Genomic DNA, 20,558 nt, shown 5'->3' on the forward strand with positions numbered 1-20,558 from the left:
GGAGACTTCCTTGTCTCCACACAACACAGCCCGAGAAAAAAACAAACTGGCTGGACATTTATTTCCCCATCCACACCCTTGAGGTACACAAACCTCAGCAAAAATCAATCAAACAACACCCAAAGTTTGCAAAAAATGAAAAAACTTAAATATTTACAGGATAAGGAGCATAGGGAAACAGAGTTCATACCATGCTGCACATGTAGGAAACACAGGGGTGCACAGCCGTGGGTGACAGTATATATATAAATTAAATGGGTATCACAGCCTGTGCAATACTGGCAATGTGAATACAACCATGTAAAATCATTTTGAAGATCCAGGGAATCAAACACACCACTGAGTGCAGCCACCCCGACGCGCGTTTCGGCATGATGGCCTTTTGCAAGGGGTGATGGTAAAGGAGAAAGTGCGGGTATAAAAAGAGACCAACCATCAATCATTTACTGCAATGTAATCATGTGGTTTTCTGCACCAATGAGGTTATATCTAGAGTCATCAGTAGGTCTTGATGAATGTACTTCCTAATTACGTCATAGACACATGACACAGTCATGTGATATTACCAGCCGTGTAATCACATCGCGCCAGGTCCGCCTCCTATGACGCATGCGTCGTCACGGCAACCCGGGACGCGAGGCGGCTCCGGCGTCAAGCGCAAGGTGAAAGAATTCACCATAGCAACACAGACGCTGGAAGCCGCCCAGCGAGCCGAGACCCGCAGCACGCATGCATAATGGCGGAAAGTGGCACTACAATGAGCTAAGTCACTCATCATGGAATAGGTGAGTAGTTTTGACCATACCCGGTGTATGTATACCTAGAGTACAAACATAGATGACCATAGTTAAACTAAAATTAACGATAACAATGCAGAAAATACATAATATATCATATATGTTTATACCTACATTAATGCAGATATCCAAAACATGAAACACTGCGATTATCATTAAGGGCAAGATACCATCAAAAGTAACCAGTCAGAAGACATGGAATCACCATATACTATATGAGGGATGGCACCTACAAATATCCAATTCACTTATCTCATTTAACTGGATAAAATGTCCTATCAAAAGTATAAAATGCCTAGATCACTTTAAATTATATTACTCCCATATAAATATATAAAGAGGCATCAATATTCATCTGGACACTTCCAATTCATTGGAATGATGTAGTGCTGGGATATAAGGTCATCCCTCAATCCACATGGCTTCATATATCCATCTCCTCAATGACCATGGTACAGAGCTCAAGGAGAAAAGTGAGAGGTGGGTGGTAACTAAATAAAAGGAATAAATACAGTTAAAACAATGAAAAACACACATGTGCAAGCAACCAATGACAATAGAGAATCGATTATTACTATAAAAATGGAACAAAGCTTTTTGTTTCATTTAGCCCATTTGGATGGACGGTATCCAATGCCCAGATCCATCTTGTTTCACAGCGCGCCAATTTCTGTCCCAGGCCACCACCGCGGATACCAGGGTCAATCATGTCAATCCCTCTTATCATAAGTAGGGAACTATCACACCCATGGAATAACTTAAAGTGCCGTGGTAGTGTCCTAAGCGTGGTTACGTCATCATGGTTGGCCGCCGCCTGAATCCCCAGTATGTGCTCACGAACACGTACTTTCAATTGGCGGGTGGTCATCCCAATATAAATTAGTCTGCAAGGACACAAGGCAAAGTAGACAACATATCGAAACGTGCATGAGATGTGTTTCCTAATCTCATAAACTCTCGTATCCATTGAATTAAAGAATGTCATAGTACGGTCGATATTGGGGCAGGCGACGCACCGACCACAAGGAACACAACCACGCCTAGGACATCCACCATCAAGAAAAGTGGGCCTGGGTTCACACTGGTAGTGGCTGTGCACAAGATGGTCTCTGAGGTTTTTGGCCCATCTAATCGTAATACTTGGTGTAGGGGAAAGCAATTGATTCAAAACAGAGTCAGTCTGAAGAATGGGCCATGCCCTCTGAAGGCAACTTTTCATTCGTGAGAATTGTGCATGGTAGCTGGTAATAAATCTTATTTTTTTATTTGTTTTTTGAACCTTATTTTTGTACAATAGAGATTGGTGTGATGAATATCTAGCTCTATTATAGGCTTGTTTAACTACCCGTCTGCTATATCCCCTTTCACAAAACCTTTCAAAGAGATCCTGTGCATTTCGTTTAAATTCATCATCATTAGAACAGATCCTGCGCAGACACAGGAACTGTCTGATAGGGATAGAATTAATTAGAGGCTTGGAGTGGGCGGAGGAGGCGTGTAACACCATGTTGGTAGATGTTTCCTTCCTAAAAATCGTTGTCTGTAAAATATCCTCTGAATCCCTCCACACTTTCACGTCAAGAAAATCAATTTTATTGGCATCACAATGATAAGTAATGTGAATATTATTATCATTAAGTTTTATCTCTTCCATGAACTCCATTAGTTGTATTGAGTTCCCCTGCCAGATCAGGAACACGTCATCGATGTACCACACCCAAAAGGTGATGCGGTCCATTGACACACCCCGATCTGACAGGGGGAGGTACCTCTCCCAGAGCCCCAGGAACAAATTGGCGTAGGCCGGGGCAAAAGAAGCCCCCATGGCTGTGCCCTGGAGCTGTAGGAAGAAGGACCCCTTGAAAGTGAAAAAATTGTGCGTAAGGGAAAATTCTAGGAGTTCAAGAATCAGTCTACTGATCTCCACTGATAAATTTGACATATTCAAAAAATATTTGGTAGCTGCTAGACCATCTGCATGTTTAATGTTGGTGTACAGGGATTCGACATCACCTGTCACCAACACAGTCTCAGATCCATTGTGGAGACCATCCACCCTTTTGAGGAACTCTCCTGTATCCAGAAGAAATGAGGGAAGGCTTTCAACCAGGGGCTGTAACTTCGAGTCAATCCAACAGTTGACTTTTTCAAGATAATTGCCTGAGCCGGAGATGATTGGACATCCCGGGGGGGGGCCTCAATATTCTTATGTATCTTAGGTAACAGATACATAGTGGAGATGGTGGGTTCCTGTACTTGTAGTGCCGAAGCCAGCTCCTTCTTCGTAATTACCTAATTTTGAACAGCAACATTTAAGATTTTAAGTAGTTGGCCGATAAATGATGATAGTGGATTAAAGGTAAGGCGCTTATAGCATATTTTTCTATTCAGCTGTCTAAGCGCTTCTTTCTCATAAAGGGACTTTGACCAAATTACAATGTTGCCCCCTTTATCAGCTGGCTTCAGCACCACATCAGGAAGCCCCCGCAGGACCTCCAATCTGTCTCGTTCAGCCCTGGTAAGATTGTCTCTAGTCACGCCCCTGGGAATATTCATAAACTCTTTGGTAACAGCCTGCACAAACAGGTCAATTGGTGTACATGTAGATAGTGGAGGAAATTTTTTTGACTTGACTCTTATTGATGAAGGGATCTTACCTCCCTCACCAAATCTATGCTCCATGGCCAGGTCCTCCAAATCTTGTAACGCTAATTGTTCCTCCTCTGTGGGAAACAAAGTTTGCAAGTGAGGATCAAAAAAGTGTATTTTGAACATCAGGGTCCTGGCAAACAGATGTAAATCCTTTATTGCCGTGAAGGTATCGAACCCTGATGTTGGAGAGAAAGTAAGGCCCCTGCTTAACAATGACAAATCTGCATCACCCTTGAGGTGCAGATATGGTGGGTAGGCGTCCTGCCCATCTCTTACCTACTCACCTAAAACCCACCCATAACATGGCCGCTTAACTCCTTCAGCACATAGCATGCTGAAAAGAAACTTATGGATTTCTAGATCACGGAGGAAAGCAATCTCTGTGACACATATCTCCCGTGAGAGCAAGCTGGAACACCGGCATGTAAATAAAAGTGAACTTAATAGTGGCAAATGTTTTTCTTCCACTAAGGCCCTTTGGACCATGAAGCTAAAAATCTAACTGGTTTACTTGTGCAACTCCTTCACTTGTCCTGTGCACTTTGATTGAAAAGAACCTCTAACTGAATTTGAACTGTTGCAAAAGAGACATATTATCATTGGTAATAACTTAAAATTATTTTATGATATTAATATTTTTTTCATATTTGTTGTCACATACAGACGGGGTGTTTTGCATCTTCATGAAAGTACAGGAATCCACGATTTAGGCCTGCCTCGCTGGAAGCTTACATCTTGTCTTATTGTTGTGATTGTATTCCTTTATTTCAGCTTATGGAAAGGGGTGAAAACTTCTGGCAAGGTTAGAATTTTGTGAATTGAACCTACTTTTACAAATAAATCTAATTAATAGTTTTTCAATACAGCTAGATCAAGTCTGACACTTATGTAAAATTCTAATTTTCTACCACTTCTAATATATGTGAGCCTGTATTCTTTATGTGAAGCAGAACATATTTTTTTTTTCTGTTTTTGTATTTTACTAGGGCAAATAGAGGAATTTAATTCCCTTAAATTTATCTTTTCCTAGATACTTCCAGAAAAACTGTAACATTTTGATGCCTCCCTCTAAAATGTACCAATAGCTTTCAAATTTCTTATTTCCCTCAGCTCTTATAGCTCTTTCCAGTGCTAGGAACTGCTCATCATTTTCTCACGAGAAATCCTGAATACAAATTTTTTTTTACATGTTACCACATTGTAAATATTCATAAAAGCAGCATAATCAACTCTTTTTCAGCATGTTAGATCTTATATATTGTAAAATTGCAAATCATTTTTTAACTCTAATGGCAAGAAGGAAGTCCTACGTGGTCAAAGCCCATGGGTATTTGCCTCGTTTTTGTTCCCGAACTTCTGATTCAGGATAAATGTTTTAAATGAAGATCTCACCAGAGACAATCCCTTTAAAAATGTGGTCTCAGGTGATCAGTGTCCTGATCTTCCACGCTCCTGGCAAATATCTAATTTGGCCAGAGCTGGCCAGGCAATTTGGCCTCTGTGGGGGCAATGTAGCATTTCATGGTAGTCTTTCGATTAAAAGACCATCCATGTATTGTAAAAATCATTTAAGTCCACCAGATCTAAACCAAAGCTGCTCATACACAGTGCCTATACGTTCTACCTCCTAGAGTGAAATCCTGAGCAATAGACCCTCTCTTTGATTTCCATATGTACTTAAAGGGAACCTGTCACCAGTTTTTTTGCCTATCAACTAAAAATATCATCTAATAGAGTGTGAGCTATACATTCCCCAACTACTTGTGAAACCCCCGACTCCCCATGATTCCCCCATAAGAATCTTTTATATGTCTCCCGTGCTGTATGGAAATATCCTCGGTCCGGTCTGATGGGCATTGGTTCTGGCCCCTCTCCCCACCCCAAATCAGCGTGCTGTACGCATTCCATTCTGTGAATAGCGTTGTTCGCATACAGGCACGCGTGTGCACAGTATGCTTTGCCCAACTGCGGGCAAAGCCGAAAAGCATTAGTACGCATGCACTGGTAAACTATGTCCTGGAACACAGCAAAAGACTTCAGGGACATAGTACTTCCGGAGCATGCGCACTAATGCTTTTTGGCTTTGCCGGCAGTTGGGCAAAGCATAAGGCAATTTGAAGGCTCACGTGCGGGCCTGTAACCGAACAACGCTATTCACAGAATGGAATGCGTACAGCACGCCGATTTGGGGTGGGAAGAGGGGCCAGAACCAACGCCCATCGGACCGGACGGAGGATATTTCCATACAGTGTGGGAGAAATATAAAAGGTTCTTATGGGGGATTCATGGGGAGTCGGGGGGTTTCACAAGTAGTTGGGGAATGTATAGCTCACACTCTATTAGATGATATTTTTAGTTGATAGGCAAAAAAACTAGTGACAGGTTCCCTTTAAAATGGCATATTGATAGGGGATGTCTTATAAAGTCACTAAAATGCTTTGAAAGTCCTTATAAAGTAGTTTCTTAAAAATAAAAAAATGTAATTAAATACAGTACAATTAACCTTAACAGTGTTTGTAAATTCTCTTTCAACCTTTCAGGCAAGATTGGAAAATAACCAGCAATACTGCTATAGGGATTTCCTCTATTTTCCTATGCACCATTTATTTTTTAAAAAATTCCTTTTATTCTTATGACGTTTGCTCTCTTCATATTTTTTTAACCTTCATCTTGCTTTGGATTTTAGGTAGTGTGGATTACAGCTACAATGCCCTATGTTGTCCTGACAGCATTGTTACTTCGTGGTATCACTCTACCAGGAGCTATAGATGGAATTAAAGCCTATTTAAGTGTTGATTTTCTTCGTCTTTGTGAAGCTTCGGTAAGTGGACATGTGGTTAATACATGAATATCCTTAATTTCATTTTGAGTTATATTTCTGTTGCTTTAGTACAGTAGAACCTAAAATACCCATTTTATTATTATATATACCTTTTATTAGATAGATGTCTATTTGGGGATAGTTATCAAAACCATTGTCACTAAGGCAGTGCAACTGAATTACTTTACATAGTTCTGTAATAGTATGATATAATCTGCTACAACATTTCTGCCGAACACTTAGTAATGTGGGCTGAATAGACAAATTGGAAGACAGGCAGAATCTGTCACAAATTTTTGCCACCTAATCTGAGAGCAACATAATGTAGAGACAAAGACTCTGATTCCAGCGAAGTGTCACTTACTGGCTGCTTGTTGTAGTTTTGTTAAAATCACTGTTTTAACAGCATGAGATTATCACTAGATGCATTTTGGCACTGCATCGGCACCATTCTGAAGCTCAAAAACAAATTTTTGACCTTGAGAAAGGCAGTGGTCTGGAGCTGAAACACATTGGTACCAGTGAAAATCTTATCTGAAGCTCCGCGGCTCCTCACTTCATGCAGTTCAACTCGCCTAGCGTGATTATCTCCATTCTAATAAATACTCATCTGGAAGATATCTCCTCCAGCCACCTGGCAGGAGCCGCGGATATTCTCACTTCACACAACACCACCAGGTGAGTTCAGCCACCCTGTGGTAGATCGGCTCACTCGGCTGCACACAGAGGTAGACATGGGAACATTGCGGCTTGGTTTATTAAATGTGGCATAAACCAAGGGTTAAGCACAAAATAAACACGGCCATCTGGGCAAAAACAGCAAACCAAAACAGTAGCTCTAGGTACAGTCCTTGTAGTAATATGGTCAGCTTGCTCAGGGTTAGCACAAGCCACAGTTCAAGCATAAACCACAGCACAAAACCACTTCTCTGGAGTGTTCCTCTCCAGACACTCAACACCCAGACTGCCTCTGGAGTCCAGCTATTTAAGCCCAGACAATGTGACTTTGTCACTTATCCCCCCCTCTGCCCAAGGGGTTTTGACACCTTCACTGGCTAAGCAGGGGATTCTGGACAGGGCATATGCATTCCCATGCAACTTCCCTGGCATGTGATCCACATGAAAAGTAAATTCTTGGAGTGCCAGAAACCACCTAGTTACCCGGGCATTCTTCCCCTTCTTTTCTCTCATCCATTTCAGGGGCGTAAGATCTGACACTAGCCTGAACTTTTTGCCTAACAGGTAGTACCTCAGGGTGTCGATTGCCCACTTGATGGTCAAGAACTCTTTCTCCACAATGGCATTGTTCTTCTCACAGGAGAGTTTCCTACTCAGGTATAGGACTGGATGTTCATCCCCATCTATTTCCTGGGACAACACAGCTCCCAAACTGACCTTGAAGACATCCGTCTGAAGCACAAGCTCCTTATTGAAGTCTGGTTTGACCAAGACCGGCTGTCTACACAGGATGAACTTCAGTTCCTGAAATGCCATCTCAGTTTCAGAGGACCATTTGACCATCGATGATTTTGTACCCTTGAGAAGATATGTCAGGGGGGTGGCTATCATGGCAAAATTCAGGGTAAATCACCCACAATTCCCAGAAATGTCCTAACCTGCTTTTTGGAGAATGGCTGAGGCCACTTTTGGATTCCCTCCACTTTGTCTGTTTGTGGCCTAATCTCGCCCCTTCCAGCGATGTAGCCCAAGTACTTTGACTCTTCTTTTCTTAGGCCACACTTCTTTGGGTTTATGGTAAACCCTCCCTGCCTTCCTCAGTGCATCAAGTACCACCTGGACCTTCTGCAGGTGACTTCCCCAATCCGAACTGAAGATCACGATGTTGTCCAAGTAAATGGTGACATACTTCTTGTGAGGGACCAGTATTCGGTCCATAGCCCTCTGGAAGGTAGCTTGGGCTCCTTGTAGTCTGAACAGCATCCGGATATCCTGAAACCACCCATCTGGCCTAGAGAAGGCCCTCTTTTCCTTGGCACTTGGAGAAAGGAGAATTTGCCAGCACCCTTGTGTTTGGTCCAGGGTGGTGATTTATCTGGCTGACCCTAACATCTCAATAAGCTCGTCAACCCGGGACATCGGATAAGCATAGAACTTGGACACTTCATTGAGCTTCCTGTAATCGTTACAGAAGCACCACTCTCCAACCAGCTTCAGCACAAGGAAAATAGGGCTGCACCAGCCGCTCTTTGACTCCTTGCTGACGCCCAGGCTCAACATCTCATCACCTCCTTAAAGATCACCTCGCTGCAAGTTTCAGGAATCCGATACGGCCTTTGGTTCACCCCCACATGCGGTTCAATAAGTATTTGTGGTTCATAACCTGCGTACATCCTGGTAACTCCGAAAACAGGTCTTGGTTCTGTAGCTCACGGCACTGTTTTTCTGTGCCAGCAACAGTGTCTCTGCCACTGTAACATCCTCAACCTTGGCTTCAAGATGGACCCCTAGGCACGTTGCTTCTACCGGATCCCTATCTCGTCACGGTTTCAGCTGGTTAATGTGGTACACTTGGTATGGTTTTCTTCTCCCCAGTTGATGGACCTTGTAGTTGGTGTTACTCAAATTTTCAACCACCTTGTATGGCCTTTGCCATTTGGCCAGGAATTTACTTTGAATGGTGGGGAACAACACCAGCACCCGGTCCCCAGGGCTAAGCTGTCTCAGTCTTGACGACCGACTGTAGACCCTTGCCTGGGCCTCTTGTGCTTGCAGGAGACTCTCCTTCACAATTGGCATCACACTTATGATCCTGTCCTGCATCTGGACCACATGTTTGATAACGCTCTGGTGGGGTGTTACTTCTGCTTCCCAGGTCTCCTTTGCAATGCCCAGAAAACCCTGAGGGTGCCATCCATATAGGACGTCGAACAGCGAGAACCCCATAGAGGCCTGTGGGACATCTCTGATGGAGATCAGTAGGTATGGCAGGAGGCAATTCAAATCTTGGCTATCCTTTTCCACAACCTTCTTTAACATGGATCTCAAGGTCTTATTGAACCTCTCCAACAGGCCGTCTATCTGCAGATGGTACACTGACATCCTAAGTTGGATAATCTGGAGGGCCTTACACAACTGCCTCATTACCTTGGACATAAACGGTGTTCCTTGGTCTGTCAAGATCTCCTTTGGCAGGCTCATCTGGGAGAAAATATGCACTAGCTCCCATGTTATGCTCCAAGCTGAGTAGTTTCTCAATGGCACCACCTCCTGGTACAGTGTAGCATAATCCATTACTACCAGGATGTATTGATGACCCCTGGTGGACTTAACTAAGGGCCAGACCAGGTCCATGGCAATCTGGTCAAATGGGACATCGAATATGGTAACGGAACTAGGGGACCGAGGAAGTAGTATACGGGGGCCATTAACTGGCAGGTTGGACAGGAGTGGCAGAAACTAACAATGTCCCTGTGATACCCAGGCCCATAGAACCTCTGAAGGACTCGCTCTGGCATCTTATCTACACCTAAATGCCCATGAAGACAAGACATGAGCATGGGCCAGGTCTAGTACCCTACATCTATAAGGTCCTGAGACTAACAGCTGCTCTAATACTTCCCCTCACTGTTTAGTGACCCGATATAGCAACTCATCATTTACTGCAAAATATGAGAACCTGGTGTCGGCCTCCGGCTCTTGGGCAACCCCATTTATCACAGTCACATTTTCAACCACATTTTTCAAAGTAAAATTCTGCATTTGGTCAGTTCTAAAATTCCCGCCAGACACCTCCAGTTTAGGAATTTCAGTCTCACTGGTCGCCATCTTGTCCTCATCACCAGCCAAGACACACAAGTGAAACTCATCCAACTCTGACAGCGATAGGGTTCATCAGGGTTGAGCTGGCTCCTCTCTGCGTCCCTTGGTATCTCTGCCTATCCCCACAAGTCCCAGGAAAGGCTGAAGTCCCACCCAATTATCACGGGGTGTAGCAAACCTTTGACTACCCTGACCTCATGGGAATCTGACTGACACTCTTGCAATGTCTTTGACGTCTCCATGGATACAGCGGATGCCTATGTGTTTCCCTTGGACCAACTAGTGGGGAAATGTGGCCCTTATAAGGGTCACCAAGCTCCTTGAGTGTAAGAGTCCTGACACCAGCACTCTGTTATGGTCACAGGACATGACTGCGGCCCCTTTTTGGGCTGATAGTCCACACTGAAGGCGGGATATGCATAGAAGAAGCAGCGCCTCCCTAGGCTGCAGTCCATCTCTTTGGAAGACAAGGGATAATGGGCAGCTGTATGTCCAAGATTGCAACATGTCCAGCAAAGCAAGTTTCTCCCCATGGCATTTGACAACCTCTCAGTGACCCCTTCGGATCTAGGACTCTCCCCAGTGGTTGCTCTACTACCCCTCTTTAAGGGCTCAGGTTCCCACTGGTTACCCCAGTATGGGGATGCACCACCCTCTGGCTTCTTTAGGGACCTCTTGACCACCTGGAACTGTTCCACTAGGCCCACCAGTTCATCCAAATTTTGGGGATCTCCCTGGGCAACCCAGGTCTGCACTGGCCTAGGAAGGGAGTGCATGAATCTGTCCATGACAACGCACTCGACCATCTGGACCATCTGGGCTGGAAGATTCTGGCTGCAACTATTTTTGTACAGGATGCAATAAGTCAAGCATATGGGATCAAGGCAGTTTGTCCTCACAATATGCCCCGTGGTGAACCCCTTGTGCTCTGATGGACATAGTCACTCCTGCGCGTGCCAACATTTCAGTTTATAATTTGGCATACTCCTGCGCATCCTGCAATGCCAAATCATAATATGCCATCTGGGGCTCACCAGTCAGATAGGGGCAAGCACCTCCACCCTCTGCTCTGATGGTAGCTTCGCATGCTCCGCCACTCGCTCAAACAGTCAAAAATGCATTCATTTTTTGCATGGTTCGTCTTACTGCCTTCCGGACATACAGTATGTGTCATCACCTAGACTTGGAGTAGGGGCTGCCGACCTTCCACGAACTGCCTATGCAAGCAAGTCAATCTGTTTCTGATGCTGCCAGTGCTCCTGCATCTGCTGTATAAGCAGCTAACTTGTCTTTTGTTGTGCCATCTTTTGCTGCTGTAATTGTTGCTGGTGTTGTTGGTGCTGTTGCTGCTTTGCTTTTAGAAAATATTTGAGCAAGTCTTCCATCTTGCCTGATGTCGTATGCTGGCCTGTGACCATCACACGTGTTTACTGAGAATGCTGCCTGCATTCTCCACCATCTGTGTTAGGTCGGCTCACTTGGCTGCACATGGAGGTAAATACGAGAACATTGCGGCTTGAAGGATGTATTAAATGTGGCATAAACCAAGGGTTAGGAATAGTGTTGAGCGATACCGTCCGATACTTGAAAGTATCGGTATCGGAAAGTATCGGCCGATACCGGCAAAGTATCGGATCTAATCCGATACCGATACCCGATACCAATACAAGTCAATGGGACTCAAGTATCGGACGGTATCCCTGATGGTTCCCAGGGTCTGAAGGAGAGGAAACTCTCCTTCAGGCCCTGGGATCCATATTAATGTGTAAAATAAAGAATTAAAATAAAAAATATTGCTATACTCACCTCTCCGACGCAGCCTGCACCTTACCGAGGGAACCGGCAGCGTTCTTTGCTTAAAATGCGCGCGTTTACTGCCTTCCGTGACGTCACAGCTTCTGATTGGTCGCGTGCCGCCCATGTGACTGCGACGCGACCAATCACAACAAGCCGTGACGTAATTTTCAGGTCCTGAATGCCTAATTCTAGGCATTCAGGACCTGAAAATTACGTCACGGCTTGTGATTCGTCGCGTCGCGGTCACATGGGCGGCACGCAACCAATCACAAGCCGTGTGGTAATTTTCAAATCCTGAATGCCTAGAATTAGGCATTCAGGACCTGAAAATTATGTCACGGCTTGTTGTGATTGGTCGCGTCGTGGTCACATGGGCGGCACGCGACCAATCACAAGCCGTGACGTCACGGAAGGCAGTAAACGCCCGCATTTTAAGCAAAGAACGCTGCCGGTTCCCTCGGTAAGGTGCAGGCTGCGTCGGAGAGGTGAGTATAGCAATATTTTTTATTTTAATTCTTTATTTTACACATTGATATTAATCCTGATACCGATTCCCGATATCACAAAAGTATCGGATCTCGGTATCGGAATTCCGATACCCGCAAGTATCGGCCTATACCCGCAAGTATCGGCCGATACCCGATACTTGCGGTATCGGAATGCTCAACACTAGTTAGGAACAAATTAAACATGGCCCTCTGGGCAAAATAGCAAAACAAAACAGCAGCTCTAGGTACAGTCCTTGTAGTAGCGGGGTCAGCCTGCTCAGGGTTAGCACAAGCCACAGTTCAAGCATAAACCACAGCACAAAACCACTTCTCTGGAGTGTTCCTCTCCAGACACTCAACACCCAGACTGCCTCTGGAGTCCAGCTATTTAAGCCCAGACAATGTGACTTTGTCACTTATCCCCCCCTCTGCCCAAGGGGTTTTGACACCTTCACTGGCTAAGCAGGGGATTCTGGACAGGGCATATGCATTCCCATGCAACTTCCCTGGCATGTGATCCACATGAAAAGTAAATTCTTGGAGTGCCAGAAACCACCTAGTTACCCGGGCATTCTTCCCCTTCTTTTCTCTCATCCATTTCAGGGGCGTAAGATCTGACACTAGCCTGAACTTTTTGCCTAACAGGTAGTACCTCAGGGTGTCGATTGCCCACTTGATGGTCAAGAACTCTTTCTCCACAATGGCATTGTTCTTCTCACAGGAGAGTTTCCTACTCAGGTATAGGACTGGATGTTCATCCCCATCTATTTCCTGGGACAACACAGCTCCCAAACTGACCTTGAAGACATCCGTCTGAAGCACAAGCTCCTTATTGAAGTCTGGTTTGACCAAGACCGGCTGTCTACACAGGATGAACTTCAGTTCCTGAAATGCCATCTCAGTTTCAGAGGACCATTTGACCATCGATGATTTTGTACCCTTGAGAAGATATGTCAGGGGGGTGGCTATCATGGCAAAATTCAGGGTAAATCACCCACAATTCCCAGAAATGTCCTAACCTGCTTTTTGGAGAATGGCTGAGGCCACTTTTGGATTCCCTCCACTTTGTCTGTTTGTGGCCTAATCTCGCCCCTTCCAGCGATGTAGCCCAAGTACTTTGACTCTTCTTTTCTTAGGCCACACTTCTTTGGGTTTATGGTAAACCCTCCCTGCCTTCCTCAGTGCATCAAGTACCACCTGGACCTTCTGCAGGTGACTTCCCCAATCCGAACTGAAGATCACGATGTTGTCCAAGTAAATGGTGACATACTTCTTGTGAGGGACCAGTATTCGGTCCATAGCCCTCTGGAAGGTAGCTTGGGCTCCTTGTAGTCTGAACAGCATCCGGATATCCTGAAACCACCCATCTGGCCTAGAGAAGGCCCTCTTTTCCTTGGCACTTGGAGAAAGGAGAATTTGCCAGCACCCTTGTGTTTGGTCCAGGGTGGTGATTTATCTGGCTGACCCTAACATCTCAATAAGCTCGTCAACCCGGGACATCGGATAAGCATAGAACTTGGACACTTCATTGAGCTTCCTGTAATCGTTACAGAAGCACCACTCTCCAACCAGCTTCAGCACAAGGAAAATAGGGCTGCACCAGCCGCTCTTTGACTCCTTGCTGACGCCCAGGCTCAACATCTCATCACCTCCTTAAAGATCACCTCGCTGCAAGTTTCAGGAATCCGATACGGCCTTTGGTTCACCCCCACATGCGGTTCAATAAGTATTTGTGGTTCATAACCTGCGTACATCCTGGTAACTCCGAAAACAGGTCTTGGTTCTGTAGCTCACGGCACTGTTTTTCTGTGCCAGCAACAGTGTCTCTGCCACTGTAACATCCTCAACCTTGGCTTCAAGATGGACCCCTAGGCACGTTGCTTCTACCGGATCCCTATCTCGTCACGGTTTCAGCAGGTTAATGTGGTACACTTGGTATGGTTTTCTTCTCCCCAGTTGATGGACCTTGTAGTTGGTGTTACTCAAATTTTCAACCACCTTGTATGGCCTTTGCCATTTGGCCAGGAATTTACTTTGAATGGTGGGGAACAACACCAGCACCCGGTCCCCAGGGCTAAGCTGTCTCAGTCTTGACGACCGACTGTAGACCCTTGCCTGGGCCTCTTGTGCTTGCAGGAGACTCTCCTTCACAATTGGCATCACACTTATGATCCTGTCCTGCATCTGGACCACATGTTTGATAACGCTCTGGTGGGGTGTTACTTCTGCTTCCCAGGTCTCCTTTGCAATGCCCAGAAAACCCTGAGGGTGCCATCCATATAGGACGTCGAACAGCGAGAACCCCATAGAGGCCTGTGGGACATCTCTGATGGAGATCAGTAGGTATGGCAGGAGGCAATTCAAATCTTGGCTATCCTTTTCCACAACCTTCTTTAACATGGATCTCAAGGTCTTATTGAACCTCTCCAACAGGCTGTCTATCTGCAGATGGTACACTGACATCCTAAGTTGGATAATCTGGAGGGCCTTACACAACTGCCTCATTACCTTGGACATAAACGGTGTTCCTTGGTCTGTCAAGATCTCCTTTGGCAGGCTCATCTGGGAGAAAATATGCACTAGCTCCCATGTTATGCTCCAAGCTGAGTAGTTTCTCAATGGCACCACCTCCTGGTACAGTGTAGCATAATCCATTACTACCAGGATGTATTGATGACCCCTGGTGGACTTAACTAAGGGCCAGACCAGGTCCATGGCAATCTGGTCAAATGGGACATCGAATATGGTAACGGAACTAGGGGACCGAGGAAGTAGTATACGGGGGCCATTAACTGGCAGGTTGGACAGGAGTGGCAGAAACTAACAATGTCCCTGTGATACCCAGGCCCATAGAACCTCTGAAGGACTCGCTCTGGCATCTTATCTACACCTAAATGCCCATGAAGACAAGACATGAGCATGGGCCAGGTCTAGTACCCTACATCTATAAGGTCCTGAGACTAACAGCTGCTCTAATACTTCCCCTCACTGTTTAGTGACCCGATATAGCAACTCATCATTTACTGCAAAATATGAGAACCTGGTGTCGGCCTCCGGCTCTTGGGCAACCCCATTTATCACAGTCACATTTTCAACCACATTTTTCAAAGTAAAATTCTGCATTTGGTCAGTTCTAAAATTCCCGCCAGACACCTCCAGTTTAGGAATTTCAGTCTCACTGGTCGCCATCTTGTCCTCATCACCAGCCAAGACACACAAGTGAAACTCATCCAACTCTGACAGCGATAGGGTTCATCAGGGTTGAGCTGGCTCCTCTCTGCGTCCCTTGGTATCTCTGCCTATCCCCACAAGTCCCAGGAAAGGCTGAAGTCCCACCCAATTATCACGGGGTGTAGCAAACCTTTGACTACCCTGACCTCATGGGAATCTGACTGACACTCTTGCAATGTCTTTGACGTCTCCATGGATACAGCGGATGCCTATGTGTTTCCCTTGGACCAACTAGTGGGGAAATGTGGCCCTTATAAGGGTCACCAAGCTCCTTGAGTGTAAGAGTCCTGACACCAGCACTCTGTTATGGTCACAGGACATGACTGCGGCCCCTTTTTGGGCTGATAGTCCACACTGAAGGCGGGATATGCATAGAAGAAGCAGCGCCTCCCTAGGCTGCAGTCCATCTCTTTGGAAGACAAGGGATAATGGGCAGCTGTATGTCCAAGATTGCAACATGTCCAGCAAAGCAAGTTTCTCCCCATGGCATTTGACAACCTCTCAGTGACCCCTTCGGATCTAGGACTCTCCCCAGTGGTTGCTCTACTACCCCTCTTTAAGGGCTCAGGTTCCCACTGGTTACCCCAGTATGGGGATGCACCACCCTCTGGCTTCTTTAGGGACCTCTTGACCACCTGGAACTGTTCCACTAGGCCCACCAGTTCATCCAAATTTTGGGGATCTCCCTGGGCAACCCAGGTCTGCACTGGCCTAGGAAGGGAGTGCATGAATCTGTCCATGACAACGCACTCGACCATCTGGACCATCTGGGCTGGAAGATTCTGGCTGCAACTATTTTTGTACAGGATGCAATAAGTCAAGCATATGGGATCAAGGCAGTTTGTCCTCACAATATGCCCCGTGGTGAACCCCTTGTGCTCTGATGGACATAGTCACTCCTGCGCGTGCCAACATTTCAGTTTATAATTTGGCATACTCCTGCGCATCCTGCAATGCCAAATCATAATATGCCATCTGGGGCTCACCAGTCAGATAGGGGCAAGCACCTCCACCCTCTGCTCTGATGGTAGCTTCGCATGCTCCGCCACTCGCTCAAACAGTCAAAAATGCATTCATTTTTTGCATGGTTCGTCTTACTGCCTTCCGGACATACAGTATGTGTCATCACCTAGACTTGGAGTAGGGGCTGCCGACCTTCCACGAACTGCCTATGCAAGCAAGTCAATCTGTTTCTGATGCTGCCAGTGCTCCTGCATCTGCTGTATAAGCAGCTAACTTGTCTTTTGTTGTGCCATCTTTTGCTGCTGTAATTGTTGCTGGTGTTGTTGCTGCTGTTGCTGCTTTGCTTTTAGAAAATATTTGAGCAAGTCTTCCATCTTGCCTGATGTCGTATGCTGGCCTGTGACCATCACACGTGTTTACTGAGAATGCTGCCTGCATTCTCCACCATCTGTGTTAGGTCGGCTCACTTGGCTGCACATGGAGGTAAATACGAGAACATTGCGGCTTGAAGGATGTATTAAATGTGGCATAAACCAAGGGTTAGGAATAGTGTTGAGCGATACCGTCCGATACTTGAAAGTATCGGTATCGGAAAGTATCGGCCGATACCGGCAAAGTATCGGATCTAATCCGATACCGATACCCGATACCAATACAAGTCAATGGGACTCAAGTATCGGACGGTATCCCTGATGGTTCCCAGGGTCTGAAGGAGAGGAAACTCTCCTTCAGGCCCTGGGATCCATATTAATGTGTAAAATAAAGAATTAAAATAAAAAATATTGCTATACTCACCTCTCCGACGCAGCCTGCACCTTACCGAGGGAACCGGCAGCGTTCTTTGCTTAAAATGCGCGCGTTTACTGCCTTCCGTGACGTCACAGCTTCTGATTGGTCGCGTGCCGCCCATGTGACTGCGACGCGACCAATCACAACAAGCCGTGACGTAATTTTCAGGTCCTGAATGCCTAATTCTAGGCATTCAGGACCTGAAAATTACGTCACGGCTTGTGATTCATCGCGTCGCGGTCACATGGGCGGCACGCAACCAATCACAAGCCGTGTGGTAATTTTCAAATCCTGAATGCCTAGAATTAGGCATTCAGGACCTGAAAATTACGTCACGGCTTGTTGTGATTGGTCGCGTCGCGGTCACATGGGCGGCACGCGACCAATCACAAGCCGTGACGTCACGGAAGGCAGTAAACGCGCGCATTTTAAGCAAAGAACGCTGCCGGTTCCCTCGGTAAGGTGCAGGCTGCGTCGGAGAGGTGAGTATAGCAATATTTTTTATTTTAATTCTTTATTTTACACATTGATATTAATCCTGATACCGATTCCCGATATCACAAAAGTATCGGATCTCGGTATCGGAATTCCGATACCCGCAAGTATCGGCCTATACCCGCAAGTATCGGCCGATACCCGATACTTGCGGTATCGGAATGCTCAACACTAGTTAGGAACAAATTAAACATGGCCCTCTGGGCAAAATAGCAAAACAAAACAGCAGCTCTAGGTACAGTCCTTGTAGTAGCGGGGTCAGCCTGCTCAGGGTTAGCACAAGCCACAGTTCAAGCATAAACCACAGCACAAAACCACTTCTCTGGAGTGTTCCTCTCCAGACACTCAACACCCAGACTGCCACTGGAGTACAGCTATTTAAGCCAAGACCATGTGACTTTGTCACAATCCCTTCAGTGGTGTTCTTTTAAAATGGTTCTGTTCTACTGTGTGGCTTTTTCCCTTGTCTATAGTACTTCATATATCATGCTGCTCTCAGATGGGAACAGATGGGCTACTAAAAGAAATTAGGTTCAACCATCTCTTTTTCTAACTTGGAGGTTAAAGGTAGAGTTATCTCTCATTCACATGTATAGGAAAGAGTTTGCAGTTCAACTCATGGCCACTGCATCATGTACAGAGCTATGCCACTGCCACTTCCAAACAACTGATAGAAGTGGTTGCCAAAAGTCAGAACCCACAATCTGATGTTGATGACCTATTCAAAGTACAGGTCATCAATAATAAAAATATTTTTTAATGTCCCAGTTTTCGTTTACCTCTGTTATATAATAAGCACTTACAGAAGAGAAAGGATCTGAACTACAGTATGGTACAATTGTTTTGGCACAAATCTTCTTAAATTCAGATTTATTTTTCAATAATCTCTTCACTGTATACTGTTAATTAACATTAACATTACATTGATTGTATTATATTAAATGTTTCTTCAAAGATATTTGACACTAATTTATTAGGAAAAAAATACAAAACAAAGCCACATGGTCTATTCTGTTAATTTGCAGCTAATTTAAACCAATATTTTATTTTCCATAAGAAAGAGCACCAGAGGGGCTTAATTTCCCTCTTCGTGAGCTCACGACTTGACAACTCAAAGCAATAATCTGAGAAATTGGAATTGGTCTCAGTAATTGGTGAAATTACCTTGCATTCAACAGTATCTTTCATCTTTATGCTGAATGAGCTTCCTGCAATTATCTCTAATAACAGCTCTCCCTCTCTCCCTCCTCCTTCTACCATTCTTTGTCTGGTTGGTTCTGGGGATTGTTTAAGGTTTGGATTGATGCTGCCACTCAGATCTGCTTCTCACTCGGTGTTGGGTTTGGTGTGCTAATCGCCTTTTCCAGCTACAATAAGTTTACAAACAACTGCTATAGGTAAGCAAAAGACACAGGTCTACCATTTGCATCAATCAAACATGTTAGTTTAGTAATCACATTTATCCTAGGTAATTAAGTAAATGTTAAGAGTTCAACATAAAAATAAAAAAATAAACTTGTACACACTTTCAGGGGTTAAGCTAAACTAAAATACACTGCTCAAAAAATAAAGTGAAAACTAAAATACCACATCCTAGATATCACTAAATAAAATATTCCAGTGACAAATCTTTAGTCATTGCATAGTGGAATGTGTTGAGAACAGTAAAATATAAAAATGATTAATGTAAATCAAAATTAATATCACATGGAGGTCTGGATTTGGAATGATACCCAAAATCAGAGTGGAAGATCAAATTACAGGCTGATTTTACTTCAGTGGAAATGCCTCAAGACAAGAAAATGATACTCTGTAGTGTGTGTGGCCTCCACGTCCTGTATGACCTCTCTACAACACCTGGGCATGCTCCTAATGAGGCGGCAAATGTTCTCCTGAGGGATCTTCTCCCAGACCTGGATTTAAGCAACAGTAAACTCCTGGACAGTCTGTGGTGAAACATGAGGTTGATGGATAGAACAAGACATTATGTCCCACATGTGCTTGATTGGATTCAGATCTGTTGAATGGGCAGGGCAGTCCATAGCATCAATGCCTTCATCATGCAGGAACTGCTGACACACTTCAGCCACATGAGGCCTAGTATTGTCATGCATCAGAAGGAACCCAGGGCCCACTGCACCTGCATATGATATCACAATAGGTCTGAGGATCTCATCTTGGTACCTAATGGCAGTTTGGGTACCTCTGGCTGGCACATAGAGCGCTGTGCGGCCCTGCAAAGAAATGCCTCCCAACACCATTCCTGACCCACTACCTCTGGTCATGCTGGGGGGTGTTGCAGGCAGCAGAACGTTCTCCACAGCGTCTCCAGACTCTGTCACATCTGTCACATGTGCCCAGTGTAAATCTGCTCTCATCCATGAAGACCACAGGGCACCAATGTCGAATCTGACAATCTTGGTGTTCTCTGGAAAATCCCAATCGCCCTGTTCAGTGTTGGGATGTAAGCACAACATCTTCTTGTGGATGTCAGGCCCTCATACCACCTTCATGGAATCTGTTTCTGGCAGTTTGAGCAGATACATGGATGTTAGTGGCCTCCTTGTATTCATTTTGCAGAGCTCTGGCACTGTTCCTCCTTGCACAAATGAGGAGGTAGTGGCCCTGTTGCTCAGTTGTTGCCCTCCTACAGCCCCCCCCTAGATCTCCTGGTGTACTGGCCTGTCTCCTGGTATCCGCTCCATGCTCTGGACACTGTGCTGACAGATACAGCTACGATTCTTG

The 20,558-nt window shown here is 45.3% G+C and overlaps 1 protein-coding gene across 1 annotated transcript in view; it reads left to right on the forward strand.

The window, feature by feature from the left end:
* Positions 1–20,558, forward strand: part of SLC6A3 (solute carrier family 6 member 3) — a 194,727-nt gene that overhangs the window by 103,436 nt on the left and 70,733 nt on the right. The window contains exons 5-7 of the mRNA XM_077269697.1: positions 4,113–4,251; positions 6,136–6,270; positions 19,107–19,210. Coding sequence (XP_077125812.1) covers positions 4,113–4,251; positions 6,136–6,270; positions 19,107–19,210 — 378 coding nt within the window. The remainder of the gene's footprint in view (positions 1–4,112; positions 4,252–6,135; positions 6,271–19,106; positions 19,211–20,558) is intronic.

The sequence above is a fragment of the Ranitomeya variabilis genome, chromosome 6 (assembly GCF_051348905.1).
Source record: "Ranitomeya variabilis isolate aRanVar5 chromosome 6, aRanVar5.hap1, whole genome shotgun sequence".
Lineage (NCBI taxonomy): Eukaryota > Metazoa > Chordata > Amphibia > Anura > Dendrobatidae > Ranitomeya > Ranitomeya variabilis.